Source organism: Callospermophilus lateralis, chromosome 11 (assembly GCF_048772815.1).
Source record: "Callospermophilus lateralis isolate mCalLat2 chromosome 11, mCalLat2.hap1, whole genome shotgun sequence".
Taxonomy (NCBI): domain Eukaryota; kingdom Metazoa; phylum Chordata; class Mammalia; order Rodentia; family Sciuridae; genus Callospermophilus; species Callospermophilus lateralis.
Genome location: NC_135315.1, coordinates 51,058,757 through 51,085,888, shown reverse-complemented (window position 1 = coordinate 51,085,888; position 27,132 = coordinate 51,058,757). Strand labels below are relative to the sequence as shown.

Here is a 27,132-nt window from a genome sequence, read left to right as displayed (position 1 = left end):
TCAGGAGTTTGGGGAAGGAGGATCAAAAGTTTGAGGTCAGCCTGGGCAACTTCAAGACACCCTGTCTCAAAATGGCTGGGGGATGTAACTCAGTGGTACATCCCTGGGTTCAATCCCCCCCCCAAAAAAAATGAAATAGGGGCTGGGACTGGGGCTGAGTAGAAGAGCCTGACATGCGTGAATCACTGGGTTCGAGTCTTAGCACCATATATAAATAAAGGTCTATCAACAACTAAAATATATATTAAAAAATGAAATAAAATAATCATGTCACAAAGGACATAACACAATGTGATTTTATTTATATGAAGTTCAAAAACACATAATATTCTTAAGGATATAGTTAGGATTCATTTTCTTGTGGTTGGGGTTGTGGCTCATTAGTAGAGCGCTCACTTAGCACGTTCATCCTTAGCACCACATACAAATAATAAAATAAAGGTATTCTGTCAAACTACAATATTAAAAAAAGATTCAATTTCTTAAGCTGGGTGGGGTATACATTGGTGTACTTTTTCTTTTTTATTTTTATACCAAGGATTGAACCCAGGTGTGCTTTGTCACATTCCCAGCCCTTTTTTTTCTTTTTTTTTGGGGGGGAGCATGCGGGGGAGGCATATACTGGGGATTGAACTCAAGAGCACTCAACCATCAAGCCATATCCCCAGGCCTATTTTGTATTTTATTTAGAGATACGGTCTCACTGAGTTGCTGAGGCTGGCTTTAAACTTGCTATCCTCCTGCCTCAGCCTCCCAGCCCCTGGGATTAGAGATATGCACCATGGTGCCCAATTCCTTGTTACATCTTAAAACACACAAAAAATAAAAATCCAGGAAGATCTTTGAAATATTCCAAAATTAAAAATAATTACAAAATAGCTCTGCAATTAATTTGCAGGGGTGTAGAAAGTCTGATATCCATATTAGGTGCTAATGAAAGGAATGAACAACTAAAAATAGTCAATTATCCCCAAACCCTTTAACTTCAGTTTTTAAACATACTTCAGTATCCATAATCTTTTCATTGCTACTGCGAGGCTGAAATGAAAGTTTTTTGAGGCCAGGCACAGTGGCGCACACTTGTACTGTAATCCCAGCAACTTGGGAGGCTGAGGCAGGAGGATTGTTGAATTCAAAGTTAGCTTCAGCAATGGTGAGGTGCTAAGCAACTCAATGAGACCCTGTCTCCAAATAAAATACAAATAGGGATGGGGAATGTGGCTCAGTGGTCAAGTGCCCCCTGAGTTCAACCCCCAGTACCCATCAGCCTACCAAAGAAAAAAAAGTTTAGATTTTTTACCAACTTTAAAGATGGATTGGCTTTTGGATCTAAACTTTATATTTTGATGTCTAAAATTTCAAGACTAATTTGATTTACAGATTCAATCAGAATTGTATCTGAAAGTTGGGCACAGTGGTGCATGCCTATAAGCTCCAGCAACTTGGAAGGCTGAGGCAGGAGAATCTCAAGTTCAAGGCCAGCCTGGGAAGCTTAGGAAGACCCTGTCTCAAAATAAAGAAGGCTGAGGGTATGGCTCAGTGGTACAGTGCCCTGGAGTTCAATCTCCCCAACCTCATTCACAAAAAAAGATATAGCCCCTTTTTTCATCTTTGTTCACCTCTTTGTTTCGGGACATTACTAAATTTTCCCTTTTTGTATAAAGATACCTCAGAGTGATTAATTGTATATATGGTGACAGTTTAGCCTCAGGGTATCCATCTTCTGGAGGAAAAATCTTTCATTCTATTGAGTGTTTTCGTTTAATGAATGTTAGATATCTTAAAAATTATTGCTTCTACCTTTGAAATTTTTATTAATAAATTGTTTTCTACTGATGGAAAAAAAGAAAGTGTATGTTTTTCACTTGTTAGAAGAGACTCAAATATATAGAAAAAAAATAAAGAAGAAAATATGCCCCCTAGTGGTGGGATTAAAAGTGACCATTTTGCAGTTTCTCTATTTTTCTGTTTTTCAAACTTTTCCAGATGGGGCCAAGGCCTGGGAATTCTTGTCTTCCCTGAGCATCAATTAAGCATACAATGTACAGACTTTTGGTCAAAATTAGTAAACTTTATTTAAACTTCAAAAAAATAAAATAACAGACAAAAGGCAGCTTAAACTTTGTTCTTCCCGAGGATCAGATGTACAACTCTGAGCAGGAACTACCCCTACAAAGTTAAAAGACCCTTTAACCCCAAATCCAGTCACAGGCAAGGAAAGACCTTCACTGTGGGGTCAGGCAGGGGGTAGGAGGAACCCCACAGCTAGGTCAGTGGGTTCTGAAACAGCACAAGTGGAGAACAGACAAAAAGCCCTATCAGAAACAGGATCCAGAACTTAAAGGGCGAATTTTGTCACAAGGAGTTATGTACACAGGGAGGTGGGCCAGGGTCACAGCCCAGGAGGGAGAGAGAGGACTACACAGCGCCACCAAGGTTGCCCCTGGTCCTAGCCAGCTGCTGTGGCACCCTGCTTACCCTCAATTCTCCTCATCACTGTCATCCGGGCTGATGGCTGGGCTGGTGAGGCTGTAGGTGGGGCTGGTGGGTGAGTAGCCAGGGGAAGTGGGAGAGTAGGTAGAGCCTTTAGGGGAGGTGGGCGAGTAGGTAGGGCTGGTGGGTGAGTACTTGGGGGAGGTTGGTGAATAAGTGGGGCTAGTAGGTGAATACTTGGGGGAGGTTGGGGTATAAACTGGAGACGTTGGTGAGTAAGTAGGAGATGTTGGTGAATACTTTGGAGTAGTGGGTGAATAGGTGGGGCTGGTAGGAGAGTACTTAGGAGAAGTGGGTGAATATTTGGGGCTGGTAGGCGAGTACTTAGGAGAGGTTGGGGTATACTCTGGTGAGCTAGGGCTGTAGGAAGGACTGGTTGGGGTATACTTGGGAGATGTAGGGCTGTAGCTGGGAGAGCTGGGGCTGTAGCTGGGAGAGCTTGGGGTATAAGTTGGAGACTGTGGTGTGTACCGTGGGCTTGAGGGGGAATAGCTTGGTGAGGTTGGTGAATAGCTGGGTGAAGTTGGGGAGTAGCTTGGAGAGGTAGGGCTGTAGTTAGGGCTAGTTGGTGTGTAGTTGGGACTAGTAGGCGAGTAGCTGGGTGAAGTTGGGCTGTAGCTAGGTGACGTTGGGGTATAATTAGGACTGGTTGGAGAGTAGTTTGGACTGGTGGGTGAGTAACTTGGGGAAGTTGGTGAGTAGCTTGGAGATGTAGGCGAGTAACTGGGAGATGTTGGTGAATAGCTAGGGGAAGTGGGAGAGTAGCTGGGTGAAGTTGGTGAGTAACTGGGAGATGTTGGTGAATAGCTGGGAGACGTTGGCGAGTAGCTGGGAGACGTTGGCGAGTAGCTGGGTGATGTTGGCGAATAGCTGGGCGATGTTGGTGAATAGCTGGGAGAGGTTGGTGAGTAGCTGGGAGAGGTTGGCGAATAACTAGGAGATGTTGGTGAGTAGCTGGGAGAGGTTGGGGAGTAGCTGGGTGATGTGGGGCTATAGTTGGGACTGGTTGGAGAATAGGATGGAGAGGTTGGGGAGTAGGAAGGTGAAGTGGGGGAATATGAGGGACTCTGGGGTGTGTAGCCCCCAGGGGAGCGAGGCTCGTAAGCAGGTGATGTTGGCGAGTAGCTGGGTGACATGGCACCACCTGTGGAAAATAAGCCAACAAGGGAAATATATGATGAAAAGACTTGTCTGTAAGGAAAGCTCAAGGAGGAAATGAGGTAGCTTGGCAGTAACAACTCACCTGGAGAAGGGATGTATGGGCTTGAAGGGCCAGGAGAGCCTGGAGAGCCTGGTGTGGGAGACCAGGCAGGAGAGTAACCTGGGCTGAAACCACTGGCATCTGAAGCAGCACTGGGAGAAAAGCCAGCTGCCCCTGGGGTCATCCCACTCCCTGGAAGGGAAAAGAACAGACTGAAACCAGCCAGAGCTGGAGCCCAATCATCCACCTTTTCCCAGTTCCCATGACCTCCACCATCTACAAAAATTACCATCCACCATCCCAGATCACCCACTTCTGACCACCTGAGGGCCCTCTTCGTGGGTCAGGTTACTCACCAACACTTGGGGACCAGGCGCCATAGGCTGGGGTTGCACCCTGGTTCCAGGGTGTCATGGCAGGAGAAATTCCTCCCATGGGACTGGGTGCTGAGCCGAAGAACATGCCAGTGGCTGCAAAGAAGCCCAGTGACTCATGAGGAACAGGACCCAGGGACTAATAACCCACCTGGCCAAGTCCTGCCTCACCCCCTTGTAGGCCCAGCAGGGGTCTGTTCAGCTGAGGCCCTCATACTCACGTCCAGCAGCCCCCAAGCCAGGGATGTTGGTGGGGATCTCCATTCCATACTTGCACTTCTCTGCATCAAGTAGGAGATCAAAACAGCCAGTGCCAGCTGGAGCTAGCTGGCCCAGCATAATATTCTCAGACACCCCCTTCATGGGGTCACTCTCCCCATGGGCAGCTGCTTCCATAAGCACATCCACCTAAACAACCAGAAAAGGACAGGCCCCGTCAGACCCCTCCACACACTGCACCCAGGGTGCTCCCACCACAGTTGTAGCCCAATTGCCCCACAGTAGAACAACAACACTGATAAAAATATACATTCATGCTCCTATTTTGCAGAGCTCCTTTCTCCGACCCTGCTCAGAGAAAAGTTCTGCCATTACCGTTTCCTCAAAGGAACATTTCATGAGAGGTCCAGTGTCCTGGCGGTTGACTCCATGTCGGGTAATGGCCATCAAGTGGCCACGACAAGTCATGGTATCACACAAGAGCGCCAAATGCCGGTAATTGACATAGGAACCATCAAAAGAGATGACATGGTACAGTTCCCGCTCCAGAGCCTTCCGCACAGCCTCAATGCCCAGCACCTGTCATGGAGATTGAGGGGGAAGAATCAAGTCCAGGTTAGCTCTTTTCCTTTTCCTGCTCCTACCACCACCCAGATCCATAGGGAGGGAGTCAGGAATCAGTACATCCCACACTTGAAAATGTATTCAGGCAGAAAAAACTTGAAAAAGGAAATCCTGTGAGCAGATAGCACAGAATGACAGCCCTGAAACCTCACTCTGAAATAAGCCCCAGGAAAGACCATGAGGCAGTGGGCTCACCGTGAAGATTTCCACAATGTCATTGGAAGTGGTGCGCACAGGGTCCACATCTTTCTCGCTCAGTACCCGCATCAAGCTGACACCATCCGTCTCCAGGATCCACTCCTGCAGGGCCTTGAATTCCCCGTCCTCTGTGATAATTATCTTCTTCTTGTTGTCAGTCTGTGGCAAATGCATGTACACCTGGAAGAGCAGAGTGAACTTGAGCTGGACTAAGTAGGACAGGGTGAGGGACAGGTGGGAGGACAACAGTTGAGGAAGAGAAGGCTGACCTTGCTGATCTGCTCGATACCCTGCAGGGTCATATCTGTCAGCATGTTAGACTCAATGCAGCGCAGGAAGACATCATCATCCATCTTGTCTACCACCTCTTCTTCCTGTAACATGAGATAAGCATTCCTAGAACCCTTGGGTCTCTTCTCAACTCTCACTCCAAACTACTGCCTCTCAAGACTTGGTCCCAAAAATATTAAAAGAAACCTAAGAGAAGGCAACCACACCCTACTGCCTAATATTCTTTATTTTCACGTAGTCTGTTTAGCACCATGTATGTGCCCTTGAGGGCTATGACCCAAGTAAGTCCCTGTTTTGCTTCTGGTGCTTAGCCAAGTGCTTTGCTAGGCTGCTTCTAATTTGGCATGACCCTTTTTAGTGGATGTATACTGTATTCCATGAAAATACATTAACATTTTCTTAGCTATTCTGACAACACATCGGGAGTTGATGAGTTCTTGAGTTTTATTATTAAAACGGTAGACACTTGCATGTACAGAACAATCTCTCAGTAACTATACCCAGGAATCAGTCATTGGTCAAACATTTTTATGGATCACATTATATCTGCTGCAATATCACTGTCCTAAGGACACAGCAATTCCTACTCTACCATTCAGCCTGTCCTTAACCCTGCCCCCTTGCTATCCTGGCACAGGAGAGTGGGCTATAGGAATCTGGGGAAGGAGAATCAAATGACAGAGCTATGAGGATGTGCCCTTTTTCAGTACCATCTGTCTGTTTTATCTATTTGGCTTCCATTTCAAATTTCAAAGATTTTCACTGGTACATATTTGGAAAATCATTGCTAATCATCATTCCCTACTCCTAAATTAGGTGGATGTGGCTAATGTTGCTTGCATCTTAATTTCTTTGGCCACTAACAAGGAACAGGACTCAGGTCAATTTCTTCTTAGTTCCCATTTACCTCTTGCATCTTGTTTTCATCACTGTTCATAATACGTATACGAAGGACCAGCTTTTCTGCGTTATCATCATTAAAGATGCAATTCAAGTCATCACCAAAACCTGGCAGAGACAAGAAACCATGAGAAAGATCACACTGAACAGGACTTGCTTCCGGGTCACTGTCCATTTCTAGGTTATTCACTCAGAGTTTTCTTGTGACCAACCTCTCCTCATAGAACTTTCCTTCTCATAGATTCCCTCTAGAAAGGAGGAGGGGGAATACAGAAGGTCCCTGGAAGGTATAAGGACCAGGGAACAGTGACCTGGAAGTGTCTTGGGAGGTTATAGATGGTATACTGATAGTGAGAAGCATTTTTAGGACCCAAGTGCAGTGAACATCACAGAAGTGGACACCCAGGTGGTACTCCTGAGTTGGTCCTGTCTTCCCAGCCTTACCAGCATTAATCTTTTCAGCAATCTGCTCCATAGTCAGCTTCCGGTCAGTCATGTGCTTCCGGTCCAGCTCCACCCGCAACAGCCAGGGGGAGATTCGGGCCACATCAAAGTCAGGCATTTCATAGTAGACATTCACCCACTCCTGATCCTCTGCCACCACTGTGCTTTGGGGATTGGGGTCATAGTAAATGGCTGTGTTGGCAGTCACCTTCCTCAATGTTGTATGCTCTAGGCGGCACAGAATGTCCTGGATAGAGAAAGGGATTCATGACACAGGCATTGGGGTAACTCGAAATGCCTCTTGAAACCATCTACCAAGGGTATCCCAAACTCTAGATTCAAGGAAAAATTCACCTCCTTTTCTTCCTGCCAAGCCCATTACTCCCTACCTTGGCCCTCTCAGCATCTCGAGCAGACTGGCCCAGCAGGAAGACAGTGAGTGATGGGGTCTTTGGCTTCTTAGAAATGTTGATGAGTTCCTTAAGTCGGGGTACTCCCAGGGTCACATTCTTGGCAGACACACCAGCATAATGAAAAGTATTCAAGGTCATCTGGGTAGCAGGTTCTCCAAGGGACTGTGCAGCCAGAGCTCCTACCATTTCCCCAGGATGGGCCTAAGGAAAGACTAGAGTCAGACAACACCAATCCTCTGTTCTGGTGAATGACTGGAATGTAGTCAAGGCCAAGACTAGCCTTATTCTTAAAGGACATGGGGCAGATGAGTTTGGCAAAAGTAGAGAGACTTTTATTTTTTTATTATTTATTTATTTACTCACTGGTATCGAGGATTGAACTTAGGGGCATTAAACCACTAAGCCACATCCCCAGCCCTTTTTTGTTATTTTATTTAGAGAAGTTGTTTCATTGAGTTGCTTAGCACCTCACCTTTTTTTTTTTTTTTTTTGGTACTGAGGATTGAACCCAAGGGCACTTTACCATTGAACCACATCCCCTATTTATTTTTTAAATTTTGAGACAGGGCCTGGCTAAGTTGCTTAGGGCCTCACTAAATTGCTATGGCTAGTTTTGATCTTACAATCCTCCTGCCTCAAGACTCCAAAGTCATTGGGATTACAGGTGTGTGCCACCACAACCAGTCCTCTACATATTCTTTGTACATGAGACTTATCAGACAGATAATTTCAAAGCATTTTCTCCCATCCTGTGATATCTTTTTACTTTCTTGATGGTGCTCTATGAAGTACAGAAGTTTAAAATTTTGATCAAGTTCATATTTCCTACTTTTTTCTTTGGTTGTTTATGCTTTGGGGTCATAACTAAGAATCCACTATCTAATCCATAGTTTTAAAAATATAACCCATTTACTTTTATTCACATTATACTTTAACTCTTAAATTTCTATCTTTGAGGTACTTTTCTTATGTTGTATAAGATAGGGGTATCAAATTTCTTTCTTTTGGGCTGAATTTGTTTGTTTTTTCAGGGCCATAGGTTGAACTCGGGGTCTTGCACATGCTAGGGAAGTGCTCTACCACTGAGTTATACCCTTAACCCCCAACTTCATTCATTTGAATGTGGAGATCTAGTGGTCCCAGCATAATCTGTTGTAAAGATTATTTTCTTCTCCCATTTAATTGACTTGGCACTTACAAAAAAAAAAAAAAAAATCAAGTGAACACTAATGTGAAGATTTTAATTCTGAACACTGAATTCTATTCTATTGATCTATAAACACATCCTTATGCCACTAACATACTCTATAGCTCTATTAAGTTTTTGAAATCAATGAGTGTGAGTTTTCCAACTTTGTTGATCTATTTTCTTTTCTTTCTTTGCTGAGAAACGAACCCAGTACCTCACACATGCTACGCAAGTGCTCTACCACTGAGCCACAAACCCAGACCCAACTTTGTTCTTTCTTAAGATTGTTTTGGTGCTTCTGGTTCCCTTGCGTTTCCATATGAATTTCACAATCAGCTCATAAATTTCTGCCAAAAACACAGATGGGATTTTATGATAAAGATTGTATTGTATCTGTGGATCATTTCAGGGAACAGTTCATTTAACAATATGAAGTATTCCAATCCCTGAACACAGGTTGATGTCTTTTCATTTCTTTTTTCAGTGTCGTTTCACAGTATTTCCTAAGGCATTTCTAATTCATTCATTCATTCATTCTAGTACCAGAGGTTAAACCCAGAGGTTCTTGCGCGCTAGGTAAGTGCTCTACCTTACTAAGCTACATCCCTGGCCCTTTTAAATTTTTTGGTACTGAAGAATAAATGCCAGGGGTGCTTTACCCACTAAACTATATCCCCAGTCCTTTTTTACTTTTTGAGACAGGATCTTGCTAAATTAGTGAAGCTAGCCTCAAACTTGTGATCCTCCTGCCTCAGCCTCCCAAGTTTTTACTTTTATTTTGAGACAGTCTAAAGTACCATGTTGGTCTTGAACTTGCAATCCTCATGCCTTGGCCTCCCAGGTAGGTAAGAGTTACAGGCATGCACTACCATACCCAGATACCTAATTTTTAAGACTGATACCTAATTTATAAGATTCATTTACATCAATCAGATTCAGAGGCATGCCTAAAATGCTTCCCCTCCTTCCATTATCCTATAAACCCCTTAAATATAGCGAAAGCATGTTCCAGTATCTATAAATCTTTTTTCTACTCATTCCCTCCAATTTCTTCTCGCTAAATTAGAATTCTGCACATAGCAAGCATTTTAGGAAAAAAAAAAGAACAAGGCTACTTCATATTGCCAGTCACACCACTTACTTCCTATATGATGACCATCATAAAATATACAAAGTCGTTGTCTAAGCCTCAGTTTTGGCTCTGCCACGTGGGACTAGCAATCTCTCCCCTACTAGGATCATTTTAGGATTGTTATGATATAAAGGCATAATGCACCAAACACAGGTCTTGGTACACAGTACTCTTTCAATAAGTAAGAGTGATTATGGACATAAGTAAACTGTTCTTAGAAACTAGAGAAGCCAATAAGCAAAAAGAAAAATGAGGCCAAGGTGAGAAGCCAATACTCACAATGGCCTGGTTGAACTTGGATTCAATCTCCCCAAGCAGCCAGTCAAAAGCCTCTCCACTGAGCCGAAACTCCTCAGCCATGCGGCGGGAGCATAGTGTGGATCGCAGGTGGATGTTGAAGAGCAGTGTGGCATTCTCCTGAGCCTGCCGGCTTAGTGGGTCATCCCCATTCACAATCACCAGCTTCTTGCTCAATTCCTTGACTCCTGGGGCCAAAGAAAGGGTGAAGAGATCATCAGACCAAGGCCAAGCAGACTCCTATCCCCCAGCCTGGCCTGGAAACCCCTAAGCAGGTACTTACCCTCTACCACTTTGATGGGGTGCAGATCAGAGGGAAGGCGAGGGTTGATGTGAAAGATTTTCTGAGCATTCCAGATCATTCGCAGAAGGTTACAGGGGAGAACAACCTGAGAGAGGAGGGAATAGAGAGAAGATTTCAAGTCAAGGACTGCCATCCAGTGGCAGCACCTCCCTAGCCTAGCACTTCCTAACCACACATACCTTGCTGTCACCAGTTGGGAAGATGACCCTAAGCACCTCCCGATCCTCACGCATCCTTTCAAATTCCCTTTCCAGCTCGTTCTGTATATGTGCATTGCTCAGCACATCCTTTACCAGATCCTCCTGCAGAGTTCGCCGCAGGGCCCTCTCATTGGTATAATCGAAGCGGAACCTGAGGTGAAAAGAGATGGATTCAGGGGACATGACAGCTCTGGGTTATGTTTTTGTTTTTGTTTTTGTTTTTTTAAGAGAGAGTGAGAGAGGAGAGAGAGAGAGAGAGTTTTTAATATTTTTTTTTTTTTAGTTATCGGCGGACACAACATCTTTGTTTGTACGCGGTGCTGAGAATCGAACCCAGGCCGCACGCATGCCAGGCGAGCGCGCTACCACTTGAGCCACATCCCCAGCCCTCTGGGTTATGTTATTAGCTCTGAAAGGAACAGGTGAGGCTCTCAAAAGTGTACAGGAAAAACAATTTGGAAGCAAGATTCGTGGGATAGATCAAGGGTGCCAGGGTTTGAACATGTACCTGCCCCTGTGCCCTTTCCTAACATCACCAGGGAAAAAGTAAGGACAAATTTCAAATCTGCCTCCATTCATCCTCCTCCCCATCAAGTAGCTATTTCAGATGGGTGGAGAAAATGTGCTGAAAAATAAGGCCCACTGCAAGACATTCTTCAGGCCATTTCTCTGAGGGATTTGAAATCCTACAACTCAGGCCCTAAGATTCAAGAGCATGAATCACCCACTTGCCCGCCTCCTTACTTCTTCTCAAAAGCCTTGTTAGAAGGTTTCAGTGTAGCTAGGTTCTGAAATTCAACACTCTCTCCTGCCAGGCCATCCTCGCCATAGCGCAGCTGCACCACCTGGTTGATGGAGTTCCGCACAGTTGCATCGTATTTCACCATCACTGACTCCATGGACTTGATCAGCCGCCGCTGGATATACCCTGAGAAGAGGTAATCAACTGAAGGACCCAAGGCAAGGGGGGATGACAAAGCCAAAGACCCAGTCTAGGGTCTCAGCCCACCAGATTATTAGATAATACCCTTCATTCTCAAGGTCTATCTTTTTTGTAGTGCTGGAAAATGAACCTAGGGCCTCATACATGCTAGGCAAGTTAACCCAAATCACTCAGCAAAGTCTTCTGGCAAAAGTTGTATCTACCATCAGATGGACTGAGTACCCAGTAGATTCCCCTAACAACCATCCCTAGAGTGCTAGGTCAGAAGCAGAGTCCAAGGCTCTACCTCCTACAGTCTGAAAAAAAAAAAATTTTTTTTTTTTTAAACTGTGTTGGGGTTGGAACCCAGGGCCTCACACACGATAGGCAAGCTTTCTACCACCAAGCCACACCTTTAGCCCTTTATAACTCCTGAGTTTCAGTCTGTTCTTTCCATGAAGGCCAAAATTCCACCAACTGAAACAGAAGCCTTTAGCCTGGGAATCCCAATTCCCTACCCACCACAGTTTCTTAGCAGGCAGTACTTCCTGGAAGTGCCCTGAAGATCTCACCAGTCTCAGCAGTCTTGACAGCTGTGTCGATGAGCCCCTCTCGACCCCCCATGGCATGGAAGAAAAACTCAGTTGGTGTGAGGCCAGCTAGGTAAGAGTTCTCCACAAAGCCACGGCTCTCAGGTCCATAATCATCCTTGATGAAGTGAGGCAAAGTCCGGTGCTTGAACCCAAATGGGATCCGCTTGCCCTCCACGTTCTGCTGCCCCACAACAGCAATAACCTAGGAACAAAAAAGGTGGGCTGCATCTGACTCCTCTTGCCTTAAGAATATGAGTTCCCAAGCTAGGCACAGTGACACATGACTGGAATTCCAGTTACTTGGGAGGCTGAGGCAGGAGGATCTGAGTTCAAGAATAGTCTGGGCAACTTAGTGAGACCTTATCTAAAAATAGTAAGTTAAAAAGGGCTGGAAATATAATTAAGTTCAATCCCCAGTACTACAAAAACAACTATATTGAGTTTCCAATATTTTCCCTAACTTCCTCTACCTTAAAACATACAACCATCTTCCTTTCTCTTCCATAATTCAGTGTAATGCCCTAACTGGAAATACAAGACTCCTCACCTGTGAGATGTTGATCTTGGAACCTTTAGCTCCTGACACCACCATAGACTTGAAGTTGTTGTATTCAGACAAGGATTTCTGGGCTGAGGAGCCAGTCTTGTCTCGAGCATCATTGAGAATGCGATTCACTTGGTTTTCAAAAGTCTGACGCAATGTGTTCCCTGGAGTGGGCTCCAGCTCATTATTATGAGCCTTCTCAATGACCTGAAAGTAGAGTTCTCAGTGAGACATCAAGCAATATTCTTTTCCCCTTCCTAAAACTCCTTATACCCATATTGTTCTTGCTGATGTCCAATTCAATGTCCTAGAGAGCCACTTATTCCCTCTGTCCAGCTTTCCCTCTCACCTCTATTACATCTTGTTTGGCCTTCTTAATAGTGTTTTGAATGTCCTGATAAGTCTTAGAATCAGCAATAGAGTCCCCAATGCCAATGGTATGACCTGGAGATAAAAAGAAGCATGAGTGACACTGCCTTTTGGACTCCTATGCAATAGGGCAGATACTTGAAGCCTTATAAGAAAAGAAAAACACAAGGAGGAAGGAGAAAGAATAGTTTGAAGTGCGGAAGAACAGACCATTAAACTTACCCTCAATGAGGAGCCAGTTGTTAATGACAGTCTGAATATTGGAGTAGAAGAGACGAGTAATGTCATGACCCATCTCTAGGTAGGAGATGTGGACCAAGGAGCCAGCCGAGGTGCCCAGAGACTTCTTACACAGAATGCCCATGATCAGCTCCCCATTCTCCACTACCACCTGTGGAAAAGCACCCATTAAAGGCCTCAGTTCTGAAAGCACTTCCAAATCCTGTCCCCACATGTCCAAAAGTCAGGCCCACCTTGGTGTCCCCAGGAGAGATATGCTTGTAAGGGCCACTGTCCTCGTCATCAGGATGGGTACTATGAGTACGGATACAATTGATATGGCCAGGTATGATGAGAGAGAAGATCTGTTTGCCTGTCCACAGGGGCCGGGGCTTGAGGATGGCTGGCTGCGGGACCTTCCCATCCCATGTGGATAGGAACATTAGGAGGTTCATTACTTCACCCTATGAGACAAATATCAAGATAGACATAGTCAGAATGCAGGCCTCATATCTCAGGATTATCAGGGAGGCTTTCCTACCCCAGGAGGAAAGTCATATTTTGGAGGCAACAAGATACCAAGAAAACTGCCTTCCAAATTTTTAATTTAAAAAATCACCTTAAGGGGCTGAGGTTGTAGCTCAGTGGCAGAGCGCTTGCCTGATATGTGTGAGGCATTGGGTTCGATCCTCAGCACCACATAAAAATAAATAAAAATAAAGGTACTGTTTCCAACTACAACTAAAATAAATATATTTTTAAAAATGCTATTACAGTTTTTTTAATTTTTAGTTGTTGAAGTGAGGAAGAACAGACCACTATTTATTTTATTCATTTATTTATATGTGGTACTGAGAATCAAACCCAGGGCCTCCCACATGCTAGGTGAGTACTCTACGGCTGAGCCACAACCCCAGCCCAAAAGGACTTATTTTTATGTTTGTCTAAATAATAAATACAATTTCTTATAATAATTGGGATAGTAAAAATAAAGAAATAAACAAAATTTAACTAGGATCTATTTATTTTCCCTTCACCTTTATTACATAGAAAACATGAAAATATAGAATTAAATTTTAAGGAATTAAACAGGGATCGAAAGTTAAATTATTTTTGGCCTATAATCTTTCCTAATCTCCTTCTTTTCACCTCACCAGAAAAAGCAGTCTTTCATAAATACCAGTGCAAAACAAGCCAAGGAAAAAAAAAAAAAAAAAAAAAAAACAGCAGTTCTTCCTTCCTGGCCTCCTCCTCACCTCCCCCAGATTCCCCTTCGCCTTCCCAAGCCTGGTTTCCATTTGGACCACACACCCGCTCCAGGAAGACATCTCTCTTAGTGAATTTGCGCACTGCAGTGAGTGTATCCTGCACGATGCCCATGACGGGTCGATTGCTCTGAGGGGTGACAATCATACGAGGCACCATGGCCAGCTCCTGGATCTCTGCCCTGGTCTCCAGAGACTGTGGCAGGTGCAAGTTCATCTCATCCCCATCAAAGTCTGCATTGTACGGAGTCGTTACACTAAAGTGAAAGAGAAGAAGACGTCTTCAGAAAAAAAACCTCAAGAAGCAAGCCTACCTCACACCCTCACCCTAGCCTGCTTCTATTCAGTTAGGGAACTGACCTAAGATTCAAGCGAAACGTAGACCAAGGGAGGATGCGAACCCGATGACCCATCATGGACATTTTGTGCAAGGTTGGCTGCCGATTGAAGATAACGATGTCTCCATCACACATATGCCGTTCCACCTAGGAAGGTAAGATACAGAAAAGGGTTCAATGAAGGAGGGGTAGGCTAAGAATGAAATAACAAGGGACCTAGGCTCCTTTGTAAACTAAAAGAAATGATGTTGTGGTGTTATTCACTTGAAAATACCCACTTTGTGTCAGCCCCTAAGTCAGACACCAGGTTATTACAGAAAACAAAATGTAGTATCCAATCTCTAGGAACTCAGTCTGGGGCGAAAACCAAGAGAAAATGAACATGAAACCCTCTGCATTATTCCCCTATGGATTTATTTTTTCTGAATATGCGCCCCTGGGTAATGTAATCCCCACCCTGGATGTCAATGGCTAGCAGCTACAAATATGCCTGCAACACTAATAGCCTTTTAAAAAGACTGCCACAATGAATGAACAGAACTGTCTCACATGGCCTATTCTAGCCAGCCTACATTCCAGAAAGCCTCAGTTCATGTAGTTAAGAGAGGCCTAACCTATCACATACCTTATAGCCAGTCTGTAGGTGAAGGTCACTGGGCTTGGGGTGGAAACGCAAGTCAATGCGATCGCCATTGTCTCGGATTATATATTTGGCTCCTGGGTACTGGCTATTTCCCCTGCGTACTAGTTCCTGAAGTCTAGAAAGAAAAAAAGTGCAATAAACAAAATGCTTCCCCCAAAGCCCCAGCAATCACCTTACCCCGAAGCCTCAAGTAAAATCTAAACTTCTAAACATCAATTCTTTCCCTCCTTACTCTGAGCTCCCTCCCCCATGTGGGGGTAGCACACCTCCCATTTCTCAAATCATCACCACTGGGGCCACATTCCCCAAGCCATTCCAGGCAGGGCTTCCAGACTGAGGCACACCTGTCAATGTTGAAGGGCGTGACAATCTCTGCAAAGGTCATATTGGCAGCAATGGAGCGGGGCACGCCAACTTGGTCAATGGATAGGTTGGGGTCAGGGGTGATGACAGTGCGGGCTGAGAAGTCCACTCGCTTGCCCATCAAGTTCCCTCGCACCCGGCCTTCCTTGCCCTTCAAGCGCTGCTTCAGGGACTTGAGAGGACGTCCAGACTTCTGCATGGCCTGTGAGGTAGCAACCCAGCAATCAGTCTGGATCCTCCTCCAGATCTCTGCTATCCCCCACCCTGCTCCAATCCATAGGGGCCAGGGAATATGCAGACGCACACGGGGCAAGCCAGGCAGCTCATTGTCCACCATGGTGGCTACATGGAACTGAAGGAGCTTCACATCCTCTGCAATGACATGGGCTGCTGCCCCATTCTGTTCATTCCTACGTAGCTGATTGTTAATCTTCACGATGTCAGCCAGTTTGTGAGTCAAATCATCCTGAGGGGGAAGTTAACAACATCAAAGTCCAGCCGCCAATGAGTAGGCTCTCAGCATGTAAGTGCTAGGCAAACAGCAAAACTCTGCTTCACTGAAAGAGGCAGAGGCAGGCCTACTTGCTCTCATTTTATTGATACAAAAGTCCCTTGATGACCTTTAACCTCATCCAAAGTCACCCTTAAAGATCACACAGCTAGCAAACAGGAGACATTTTCTAACTCAGATGTGTCTATCTGGCCCTGTACACATGCCATACCTACAGGGCTCCTCCCTCTCAGACACCTGGCTATTCACCCAAGAAACACAGTCCTGGAGCCACAGACCTGGTTGCGGGCAGAGCCTTGCATCACTACAGCAGGCCGCACTGAGAGTGGGGGGACAGGCAGCACTGTGACAATCATCCACTCAGGCCTAGCGTAGCGGGGCTCCATGCCCAGCACAAAACACTCCTCGTCCGAGATGCGCTTGAAAATCTCATGCACTCGTTCTGGACTCAGCAGGATCTTCTTCTCCTGAGAATCCTCATTAACATGTTTCCACTCAGCATACAGCTCCAAGCCTGAGCGACGGATCCGGGGTTGATACCGCCCACAGCCACCATGGCCCTTTAGAGAAGAGACAAGGGCCATGAGAACCTGGATGTGGGCTATTTCCACCACACCAGGCCAGCCCTTCCCACTCCTTCATGTCCTTTTAGTTCCTGACTTTTCTGCAGCCTTCTCCTATCTTTCTTCTAGGCCTCTATATGACCTCCTCTGGCCTCTCCTTCCCCATAATCTCTGCCAGCCCCAGTTACCTTCTCTTTGGTCAGATCCTCATCACCCTCAGGCTGCTCCACACCAAACTTGTTGTCCATCTCCTCCCCACCCTCACAGATGTTTTTGCCCTTGCAAAGGTCGTAGACATGTGTGAGCCTCTTCTTGGGCTGCCCCTTGGATTTGGCCAGGATGTCCTTGATCTTTGGGTTGTTCTGGAGCAGAAGAGAGCAGGGTCAATTGGAGTTGCCCCTTAGCCTCCCATCCAGCAGTCCCCCTCCCAGGCCAGGGGCTGTCCCCAACTCACAGAGTCCACAAGCAGTTTGGAACAAAAGAAGCAGACACAACGCAAAACCTTCATCGTCTTCACCAGAAAGCCCACGTGAAACACAGGCTTGGCCAGTTCGATGTGGCCAAAGTGCCCAGGACATTCTGTCATGTTCCCTGTGTAAACAAGCATGTGACACTTCCTTCCAGCTCCCAGTAACTTCAAAGACTAGGTCTTCAAGTGTCTACTCTAGTCTTGGCTTTTTTTTAAGAACCTGAACCTCTCTTTTTCCCTTGGGAATCCCTCACCACTTACCTGCACAGGTTTGACAGCGACCGGTCCTTTCAATCACTCCCTGCCTTGGATCCATTAGTCCCCCAAGCTTGGGGCGGCCTCCCTCAGTCGTCTCTGGGTATTTGATACCACCCTCTGTCACAGACATCCGCTTCTGCAGAAAAGAAAGGCCAGCCAATAACAACTATATGGGATTCCTAGTTTCTAGCCTTCTTGGCTGGAGAGTCCTATACTGAGAATCCCAAACCACTAACAAAAGAATTAATTGCATTTAACCTGGGATAAGCAGATGGTGGGGCACACCTCTGGAAATGCCAAAGGTGAATATCATAAGTCAAAAGCTGGTTCCAACACTACTGGGGGGTTAGGAATAAGGTCATACCTGAGTGTAGTGGACCTCAGACTCCATACAAATCACCCATCTCTAGAACTAGAACCCTAGTCATTTCTTTTTTTTTTTTTTTTTTGGGGGGGGGCAGGGGTTATTGGGGATTGAACTCATGAGCATTCACCCATTGAGCCATATCCCCAGCCCTATTTTGTATTTTATTTAGAGACAGGATCTCACTGAGTTGCTTAGCACCTTGCTTTTGCTGAGACTGGCTTTGAATACACAATCCTCCTAGCCACTGGGATAACAGGCATGCACCACTGCACCCGGCTCCTCTGGTTTTAATTCTAAGTCACAGACATTCAAAGGATTTAACCATAAAAAGAAATAAAAGTTCCTTCAAGGGGAGTAAAAACCAATGTATTATTTCTTCTCCCTCTTGAAATTAAGTCCACGAATCTGAGAACATTAACTCTGAACAGTCCCAAGACATGCCCCACCAATTCTTAACTTCAGCTCCTGAACAGAAACAAGGGACCTGGAGATACAGTCTTGCCTCTTTACTCCATCTTTGTCACTCTCTCCTCAAGGACCTGAATTGCCTAAACTATTCCACATCTAGATGAAGATGTTGTTTTATCACAGAACCAGGTGCTAGGACTGGTTGGTGGAACAAAAGTGAATAGCTGGAAACCCCAGAAACATGGAGCCAGGACTGAATGGGGCAATTCAGAGAAGGAAAAGTGGGGAGATGGAAGAACTTTTAAAACAGTAGGTGAGTTGGAGAGGCTGGGGTAGTGGCTTCAGTGGTAGAGCACTTGCCTAGCAAGTGCAAGGCCCTGGGTTTGATTCTCAGCAACACATAAAAATAAATAAAATAAAGGTATTGCATCCAACTACAACTAAAAAATAAATATTAAAAAAAAAAAAGTAGTGAGTTGGAGAAGACATTTCTGCCCTGGGCTAAAGGCAGGTGAGGCAATCTTTAGCATCCTTTCATACAATAAAAACTCAAAAGACTTTTAGGGACTGGGGTTGTAGATCAGTGGCAGAATGCTTGCCTAGTACATTTGTGAAGCACCAGGTTTGATCCTCAGCACATTAAAAAAAAAAAAAAAAAAAAAATCATGACTTTTAAATTAGTTTAGGCTCTTTGGTTCACTAACCTTCCAGAGGGATGAAATTTAAGAAATTTATTAAAAGCTTCTATTTATGTCAACCTTGAGCCAGGTACCAACCTACTCTAATTCCAATCACTGTTTCTCTAATCCTAACCACTGATCTCCCAGGAATGAATTCCTATCTCCAGAAATTTCATACCAGGGGCTGGGGTTGTGGCTCAGAGGTAGCGTGCTCGCCTAGCATGTGCAAGGCGCTAGGTTCAATCCTCAGCTTCACATAAAGATAAATAAATAAAAATAAAGGTATTGTGTCAACTACAACTTAAAAAATATTTTAAAAAATCTGATACTACATGAAGTTATTTACCCAAGGCCTAAGACTCAAGGAGCTAGAAGAAGTCATACCCAACTCTCTCTGGTGCCAAATACAGGCTCACCCGACTCTCCTATGCTTCAGGAGAAATAATTATTTAAACTCTAAAATATAACCTTTCTTTTTTCTTCTCTTTTTTGTGGTACTAGGAATTTAACCCAGGGCCTCAAGCACTAATCTATATCCCAGCCTTTTATTTTATTTTAAGACAGTTGTACAGGATAGCTCAAACTTGTGATCCTCTGGCCTCAGGCTCCTGAGTAGCTGAGATTACAAGTATGTACCACCATACTCAGCTACAAAACATCCTCTTAATGCCAGGTGCTAGTTGATTCGTTTTTATCTTCACAACTAACATAAAATAAGCATCATTACTTTCATTCTAAAGATTGTAGAACTTGAGGCCCCAAATTTTCCTAAGATTACACTGCTGCTAAGCCAGTGACTCCACTCTGCCTCATTCAAAGAACCCATCTCAGTTCTCAGCTTGCTGGCCTATGACACAAACAGGTTGTTTACTTGAAGTTGTCTTTCTGTTCCAACACACACACCTCATCCCAGCTGCTGCTTTATCTCCTTCTGAGGCTCCTTGGCCACGGTATGCTCTGCTACTCTCCGTACTTCCTAATCCATGCTTCTCATTGCACCCTCGATGATGTCCTGTAGATCAGGACATCATCATTACTATATACTCTGATAACTCACAATCTTTACCTCCAGGTCCAATCTTTCCTATGGGCTTTGAAATCATATATTTAACTATTTACTAAAACTCTTCAGTCATCCCATTGATAAGTTAAATTCAACATGTCTAAAAGCAAACTCTCTTCCCCACAAAAAGCTCTCCTTTTTTTTCACTTCCCATCTCAGGTGTAAATCCCAAATTAGAAATCTGTACTTATCTTTCCTTATCCTCAGGCATAAAAGGTTGAAACTATATATTGGCTCTGTAGTCAGAAATTTCTGTTCTGGAATTATGGTTCTGTTGCTTATGAACTATAATCATTAAGGATTTAATTAGCCTGCTTAAGCCCAGGATATAACAGGTATCCAATATATGGCTGCCATTACTACCTAATCATTTACCAAGTGCTGGTCATTTTGAATTCCTAAATATTTCTTGAATCTTGCCCCTCCCTCTTTTCTATCCCTACAACCACTGTACTTGTCCAGGTTTTTCCTTTATAGAACATATTCATGGGTCAACAGCCTGTCTCTCTCCAATATATCCACACAACTGGGTGCTCCTTCTAAAACAGAAACATAACCATTGTTGGAATTAATTCCAAACTCACCAGGATAGCATACAAAGAGGATTTTATGATGTCCCTACCTTCATTCCCATGCTCCACACCTGTAGACTCCTCAGTAACAATTCCTCAATAACAATTCCTGTGGTTCTCTTATCACTCAGCACAACTGGGTAACAAACTTCTCTGGTGCTTTACACCACTGGTGCCTTTCCCTGTTCTCAGAAGGCCCTTTGTATTAGATACACTGGCTCCAAGACTTACCTCAGGCATTGCTTCCTTCAGGCATCCTTTTCACAGACTCCCCAAAACAAGACAGCTTTGTGCTTCTAAAGCCCCTATATTTCGGCACTTCTGACAATGCAATGAAGTTACCTATTAGGGGTGTGTCTTCCCTAAAGACTGTGAACACCTCTCAGGTAGGCTTCTATCAAAAGTTTGTTAAAATGAACTACACTGCATAGGACCTTCCTCTGGAGCCAGGTGCCCTCAAAGAGCTTACAAAACAGAGTAGTTTTCCCTTGAATAAAACTACTAAACACCCTCATAATAGATCTGATTAGTCATGGTCGGGTAGAGACCAAAACAGTTTCCTAAAATGCAAGTCTGAGGAGAGTTCCCAAAACTCCCATGAAGTTATCTGGTGACACCTCAGGAGACAGGCTTGGTGTGTGACTAAATTCACAAAGCTGGAAACTCACCAGCTACTAAGATGGGTATTTTGTTCACTTTGAATGAAACACACATAGAGAAGCAGGCATGAAATCTGGCCACCAGAACAGACACTACAGAGAGACCTAAGGGAAATCACTGAAAACTTTTCTACTTCCCTCTACTCAAAGCCCATGCTCACTAAATCAACCACCCCTCTAATGAACAATTCTGCTTTCAGGCATTCTGAGACAGGACAACTGACTATCCTAGAAAGCAGGCATGAAAGTTCTGGTTAATGGGAAGGACTATCCCTCCATCATAGGTTAACAAATTGTCATTTGGAATTATACACGAACTACTTTAGCCTTCAACAGAGGACTAGGTCTCACCATCTACAGGACAGAGGTTAGATTTCTGAAGAGGTAGCTAGTTGGAGGCTAGGTTGTCCTGCTATTTATTCTGAGATTACAAAACAAAAGGCTTCCATAGAAGCTTAGTAAATATTTTTTGTCTTCTCCCTTTAGCACACCAAATCAAGTCCTCACAACTTGGATTCTATTTTTACAGTTCTATGTGGTACCACATTCTCCACCCCCTCCCCCATATTTATGTTCCAATTATAAATTTCTCAAAATTCCTTTGGCTTTCCATGTCCCCTTTTCAAGTAAACCTCCATTTATTCATATGACTTAGCTCAGATGTTCCCTCCTGGTGAAGCCTTCATTCACTATGAGCTATCCTTATCTATGCCCACCAAGGTTCTAAGCAAAATTTTAACTACTTTCTTACACATCTATCACTCCCACTGGACTGCAACCCTTGAGGACAAAGAGCATGTTTATTTATCTTTATACTCTCATTGATGAACTGAGTAGTCACTAGTACATGGTAGGGGCCCAGAAACTATTTGTTGCCTGTATAGGAGATCCCTCATTAGATGATAAATAATTTGAAAACAAGGATAATCTTCTTCATCAATTGTATCCCACACTCTTACCTAAAGGAGTACATTTGGAACTGAAGATTTAGCTCTTTGGTAGAGTTTGAGCCAAAAAAAAAAAAAAAAATCCTAGCACCAACGCTCCTTGCTTCCTTACCTCACACAACAAACCCTTTTTATAACAGCAAAGACAACAGCTCTATAATAAAGCCAATTTAGTCTTCTGTACCTCATTCCCCCACTCCCACCCCTCATGACTTTTAGAGACCACACTAGCATTAAATACCACCTGCTCCACAAAAGGCCTCTTACTCTTATCCATCCTCCCACCTCAAAGTGGAACCATCTGTTATTCCCTCAAAAACAGGCATACACACTACATAAATTGCAAGCCATGGAAAACAAAAAGTCCCCCATATTCCTCTACTCCAGAGATGATTCCCTCAATTTTGTAAGCAGTGTTCCATCATTTAAAAAAAAAGCTAATCTGTTCTTATTTTAACATAAACAGTATCATTCTGCATACTGTTCAGTTATTTTTTCATTTAACTGGAGATGTCCTAACATTATCAGTTCAGAGTCCTTAGTGTTCCAGTAACTTTCACAGCAATACTTAAGCCCAAAAAAAGCCACCTAATTAAGTACCTTAGCACCCATTAATAATCAGCTTCAGTGGGGCATGGTGATGTATGCCTGTAATCCAAGAGGCTCAGGAGGCTGAGGCAGAGGCAGAAGGATCCAGAGTTCAAAAGCCAACCAACCTCAGCAAAAGCGAGTACTAAGCAATTCAGGGAGACCCTGTCTCTAAATAAAATACAACAGGGCTGGGATGTGGCTCAGTAGTTGAGTGCCCCTAAATTCAATCCCCAGTACAAAAAAAAAAAAAAAAAATCCAGCTTCACCAAGGAATGTCATCATCCAAAGGGAACTGGCGCCATCTAATGCTGAAACGGAACTACCTGGAACCAGGGCACCTATGCTTCTCTGTAGAATTAAAAACACCTCACTGAGTTTGCTGCTGTGCCTCAAGTGTACCAGCACAATTGGGAACAGATTTAACCTAGTGGGACAGTGCTTTTCTGTTCTAAGATCATATTCTGAGAGAGAGTTTTTTTAATATTTATTTTTTACTATTTGGCGGACATAACATCTTTGTCTGTATGTGGTGCTGAGGATCGAACCCGGGCCGCACGCATGCCAGGCGAGCGCACTACCGCTTGAGCCACATCCCCAGCCCCTAAGATCATATTCTGAATCACACAATACATTTCCTATTAGTAAATATTTAGGTGGTTCATAATTCTCACTTTCAAACAGTTAAAATTTCTTCTGTGTGTGTCTCCGCACAATCATTCACTTATTTATCCAACTACTTTTTATTACATGCCAGGTACTATTTGAAATGCTGAGGGAATAGAGGTGAATAACAAGGTTCTATCAAGGGTGCAAGAATGACACACCTCTCAAGAATGACAGCCCATGGGGCTGGGGATACAGCTCAGTTGGTAGAGTGCTTGCCTTGAGTGCACAAAACCCTGGGTTCAATCCCCATCACCAAAAAAAAAAAAAAAAAAAAAAAGAATGACAGCCTATGAAGGAAAATAAATAGAAGGCAGAGGTTAGAGAATGTAGGAATATGCTATTTAAATAGGGTGGTCAGAGTAAAGCTCCTAACATCTGAGGACAGATATACTGACATAAAGGAATTAGCATGTGGAATTTGGGCAATGTTGTTCCAAGCAGCAGGGACAATGAAAAACAAAATCTGAGGCAAGAATAAGCTTTCAGTTGTCAAGGGACAAGCAGGTCAGAGTGATTAAAGAAAAATAAAGACAAGACTGGTACTGAGATGGAGAGGCAAGCAGGGGCCAGATAATACAGGACCTAACAGGTCTCAGAGTAAGGAATTTGAATCTTCAGGAGAGGATTCCATGTAGGGATGGAAGAGATGAGATTAAATGATCTCTTTAGTCTGTTCTACCTGTCCTGCAAAATGCAGGAAGAACAACTGGGGTCTAGGCTAGTCCCAGGGGAAAATGGTGGAGTAGAACATAGTGGAAATGGTCATAAATGGCTGGATTCCAAGTATATTCTGAAGGCAGAACAAACTGGCAGATGGAGTCAGTAGTAAAAAAGAGAAGAATCAAAGTTAGCTATTAGGTTTTGGCCTGAACAAATACATAAATGGAAAAGCCATTTATTGAACAGGCAAAACAGGGGGAGGGGCATGTTTCAGGGGAGAAATTAAGTTTTATTTTTAAGAATAAAATTTTAGAAGTGGCAATGTTGAGTCAACAGATATACACATTAAAAGACTGATAAAGGGGCTGAGGCTGTAGCTCAGTGGCAGAGGGCTTGCCTACCATGTGTGAGGCACTGGGTTCAATCCTTAACAAGGCCTATAAATTACTAAACAAAATAAAGGTATTTTTCAGGGCTGGGGTTGTGGCTCAGCAGTGGAGCTATCGCCTAGCATGTGTGAGGCCCTGGGTTCAATCCTCAGCACCACATAAAAATAAATAAAATAAAGGTATTATGTCCAATTACAATTAAAAAATAAATATTAAATAAAGGTATTGTTCATGTACAACAACAAAAAAGACTGATTAAGTTGCCACACTGTCCTCAAAAAGAAAAAATTTGTATGAATTTTTTTTTTTATTTTTTTAAAGAGAGAGGGAGAGAGAGAGAATTTTAATATTTATTTTTTAGTTATCAGCGGACACAACATCTTTGTTTGTACGTGGTGCTGAGGATTGAACCCAGGACGCAGGCATGCCAGGCGAGCGCGCTAACACTTGAGCCACATTCCCAGCCCTCATGAATTTATTTTTTACCAATAATATGTAAGCATGCCTATTTCCCAGTTTTGTTATTTTTCTTCTTTGGAACTGGAAATGGAAACCAGGGTTTTGTAAATGTGGGGCAAATGCTTTGCCACTGAGCTACATCCCATTCCTATTTCAGGGTGTTTTTGCCAGCAGGAAAAATAAGATAAGGAAAAAAAGTTTTAATTTGTATGTTTTTATTAGAAATTTCAATGCGTTTTTATGTCTGTGAACTGTCTATTCATAATGTTTATTCATTTTTCTGGAGACGTGCACTTTCCTTTCATGTAGGCATCCCTTGTATAATAAATCTATCTTTATCCATCATATTGCATATATTGTCCGTGGTGCCTCTGATAAACAGAATTGGCTCTTATTTTTATGTAATAAAATCTACTTTGCTCCTCCTTATATGTATAATGCTTAGCTCATTTTAGGGTCACCATAAAATTTGCCTTTATTTAATTCATTATTACTAAAGTTCTGCCTCTGGTACAGACCCCCAAAAGCCACCTGTATTTTTTGTTAAATACTAACTTCATCTAAATTTACTCTGTGGTATGACTGATGTGAGGTCACGATAGATGGGTATATACACATATGCACACATATGTTTATATTATGCAAATTGAGTCATTATAGTTCTTATAACTATCTAATGGCTTTCTACTGAAAATTTATTTAAATCCTGTCTCCTTACCATGATTTATAATATCCCATGGTTCTCCTATTTCTGTAACACTCTTCCTACTTGCCCACCAAACTCCAGCCATGGTGGCCTTTCAGTCTCCAAGGTATTTCTCCCTCTGGCCCTCTGCCTCTTTCCCCAGAATCTATGGCTTAATGTGACTGGCTGCTTCTCATCATATGGGTAATTTTCACCTCAAACAGTCCTTGCCAGACCCAGACACCATTCCATCTAACTTACTACCAACTCAGTGCCTTTCCATAACATTACTCCCATTTCGCTTAACTCAAATGTTTATCGTCTATCTCCTCTGCCTCTTCCGACAGAATATGCTCTAAAAGGCAAGGTACCCGTCTGTCTCTTGAAGCTAGCTGTGCATCCCCAGCGACTGTTGTGTCTGCCACATAACATTTGCTCAATTAATATTTGTAGCAGGGGAGGGAAAAATACCTGGGGGTCGGTTTCCTATTCGAACTTAGTTTTTAAACTCTAGGATTCATCTCATCTCGTTTAACATCGGTAATTCACCCACACGCTAAGCTTGCTTAAAAATTTACGAAACTTATCTGGGAGCCCGGGGGCTGGACCCTGAAATCAGGCCTCAGCGCAGCTAACCCATCTTCCCTGCCGGTCACTTGTGTGCAGTGAACGCGTCAAGTTTTTGCAGTCACTGTTGGGCCCCGCCCTCCGGGACAGGAGATAATTAAAGGGACAGGGCACAGCAGCTTACCAGCTCATCCGGACTGAGGACTCCGAACTGCACTCTCTTGATGGTGCGCAGCGGGCATGCGCTATCCCCGGAGGGGGGACCACCCCCGTGCATGGCAGAGGAAGGCGCGCTGCGCAGGCGCAAACCTCGCTACAAAAACCCTGCGCCGCCTCCGCCTAGGTGCTCAGACCCTGTCGGGGCGGCCACAGGGAAGGACCTCCCTGAGTTGGAAGTTAAAAGTCGGAGGAGGGAAAGGTGGGGGAGGGAAGGAGGCGGGGAAATGAAAAAGAACGAAAGAAAACCTTCTCTCCCTTTCCGGAGATTTTTCGGCTCCCAAAAAGGAAAAAAAAAAAAAAAGGGGGGGGGTGGGTAAAGGAAAAGGTTTTGGGGGGAGAGGAAGAAGAAAAAGGGTAACGAATAAATAAGTAACCGGGTTCCTGAACGGCAGAAGTTACGGCAGTTTGTCTCTCCCCCTTCCGGGAGCCGCCTTCCTCTCCAACCGTCCCGGTCGCGCTCTCGGCGCTTCTGAGGAGCGAACTGGCCGAATGACGCCCTTTATAGATTCGCCCCTGCATCCCCGCCCCTTCCTTTCCCGCCCTCCCTTGCGCTACGGGGCCGCCTGCGCCGGCCCGCACGGGGCGCGCGCTGGAGTCGTTGATCCTCTCAGGATCTCTGGTTGGGAGACCTTTTGAAATGCCAGGGGGAGGGCAATTTTCCTAATCCCACCCCCTCCCCTCTCTGCTCCCTCTTGCACTGAGGTTTGAAGGATCGAGGACAAAATTAGGCCTTTTTAATTCTACTTTGGAGTATGGTTTCATCTTCAGCAAAAGTCTCTCATTAATATCCCCCCCATCAGGAGAATGGTCTGTTCCGCGGATCGGTAATGGAGGCGGGGCCGGTCGGGTCCTCCAGAGTAGGTT

The 27,132-nt window shown here is 44.2% G+C and overlaps 1 protein-coding gene across 1 annotated transcript; it reads right to left on the bottom strand.

The window, feature by feature from the left end:
* Positions 1-2,050: 2,050 nt before the first annotated feature.
* Polr2a (RNA polymerase II subunit A) lies at positions 2,051-26,726 on the bottom strand. The gene is made up of 29 exons (XM_076869774.1): positions 26,234-26,726; positions 17,340-17,472; positions 17,064-17,200; positions 16,798-16,971; positions 16,325-16,606; positions 15,840-16,001; positions 15,517-15,737; positions 15,155-15,287; positions 14,552-14,676; positions 14,238-14,448; positions 13,181-13,390; positions 12,930-13,098; positions 12,688-12,782; positions 12,342-12,545; positions 11,774-11,996; positions 11,024-11,207; positions 10,259-10,430; positions 10,059-10,164; positions 9,758-9,963; positions 7,134-7,358; positions 6,745-6,991; positions 6,308-6,408; positions 5,379-5,483; positions 5,107-5,289; positions 4,663-4,866; positions 4,290-4,476; positions 4,051-4,164; positions 3,737-3,886; positions 2,051-3,637 (listed from the first exon to the last, which is right to left on the bottom strand). Exons 1-29 carry the CDS (start codon positions 26,324-26,326, stop codon positions 2,481-2,483), a joined length of 5,913 nt encoding a protein of 1,970 aa, XP_076725889.1. The 5' UTR covers positions 26,327-26,726; the 3' UTR covers positions 2,051-2,480.
* Between the last annotated feature and the right edge of the window lie 406 nt (positions 26,727-27,132).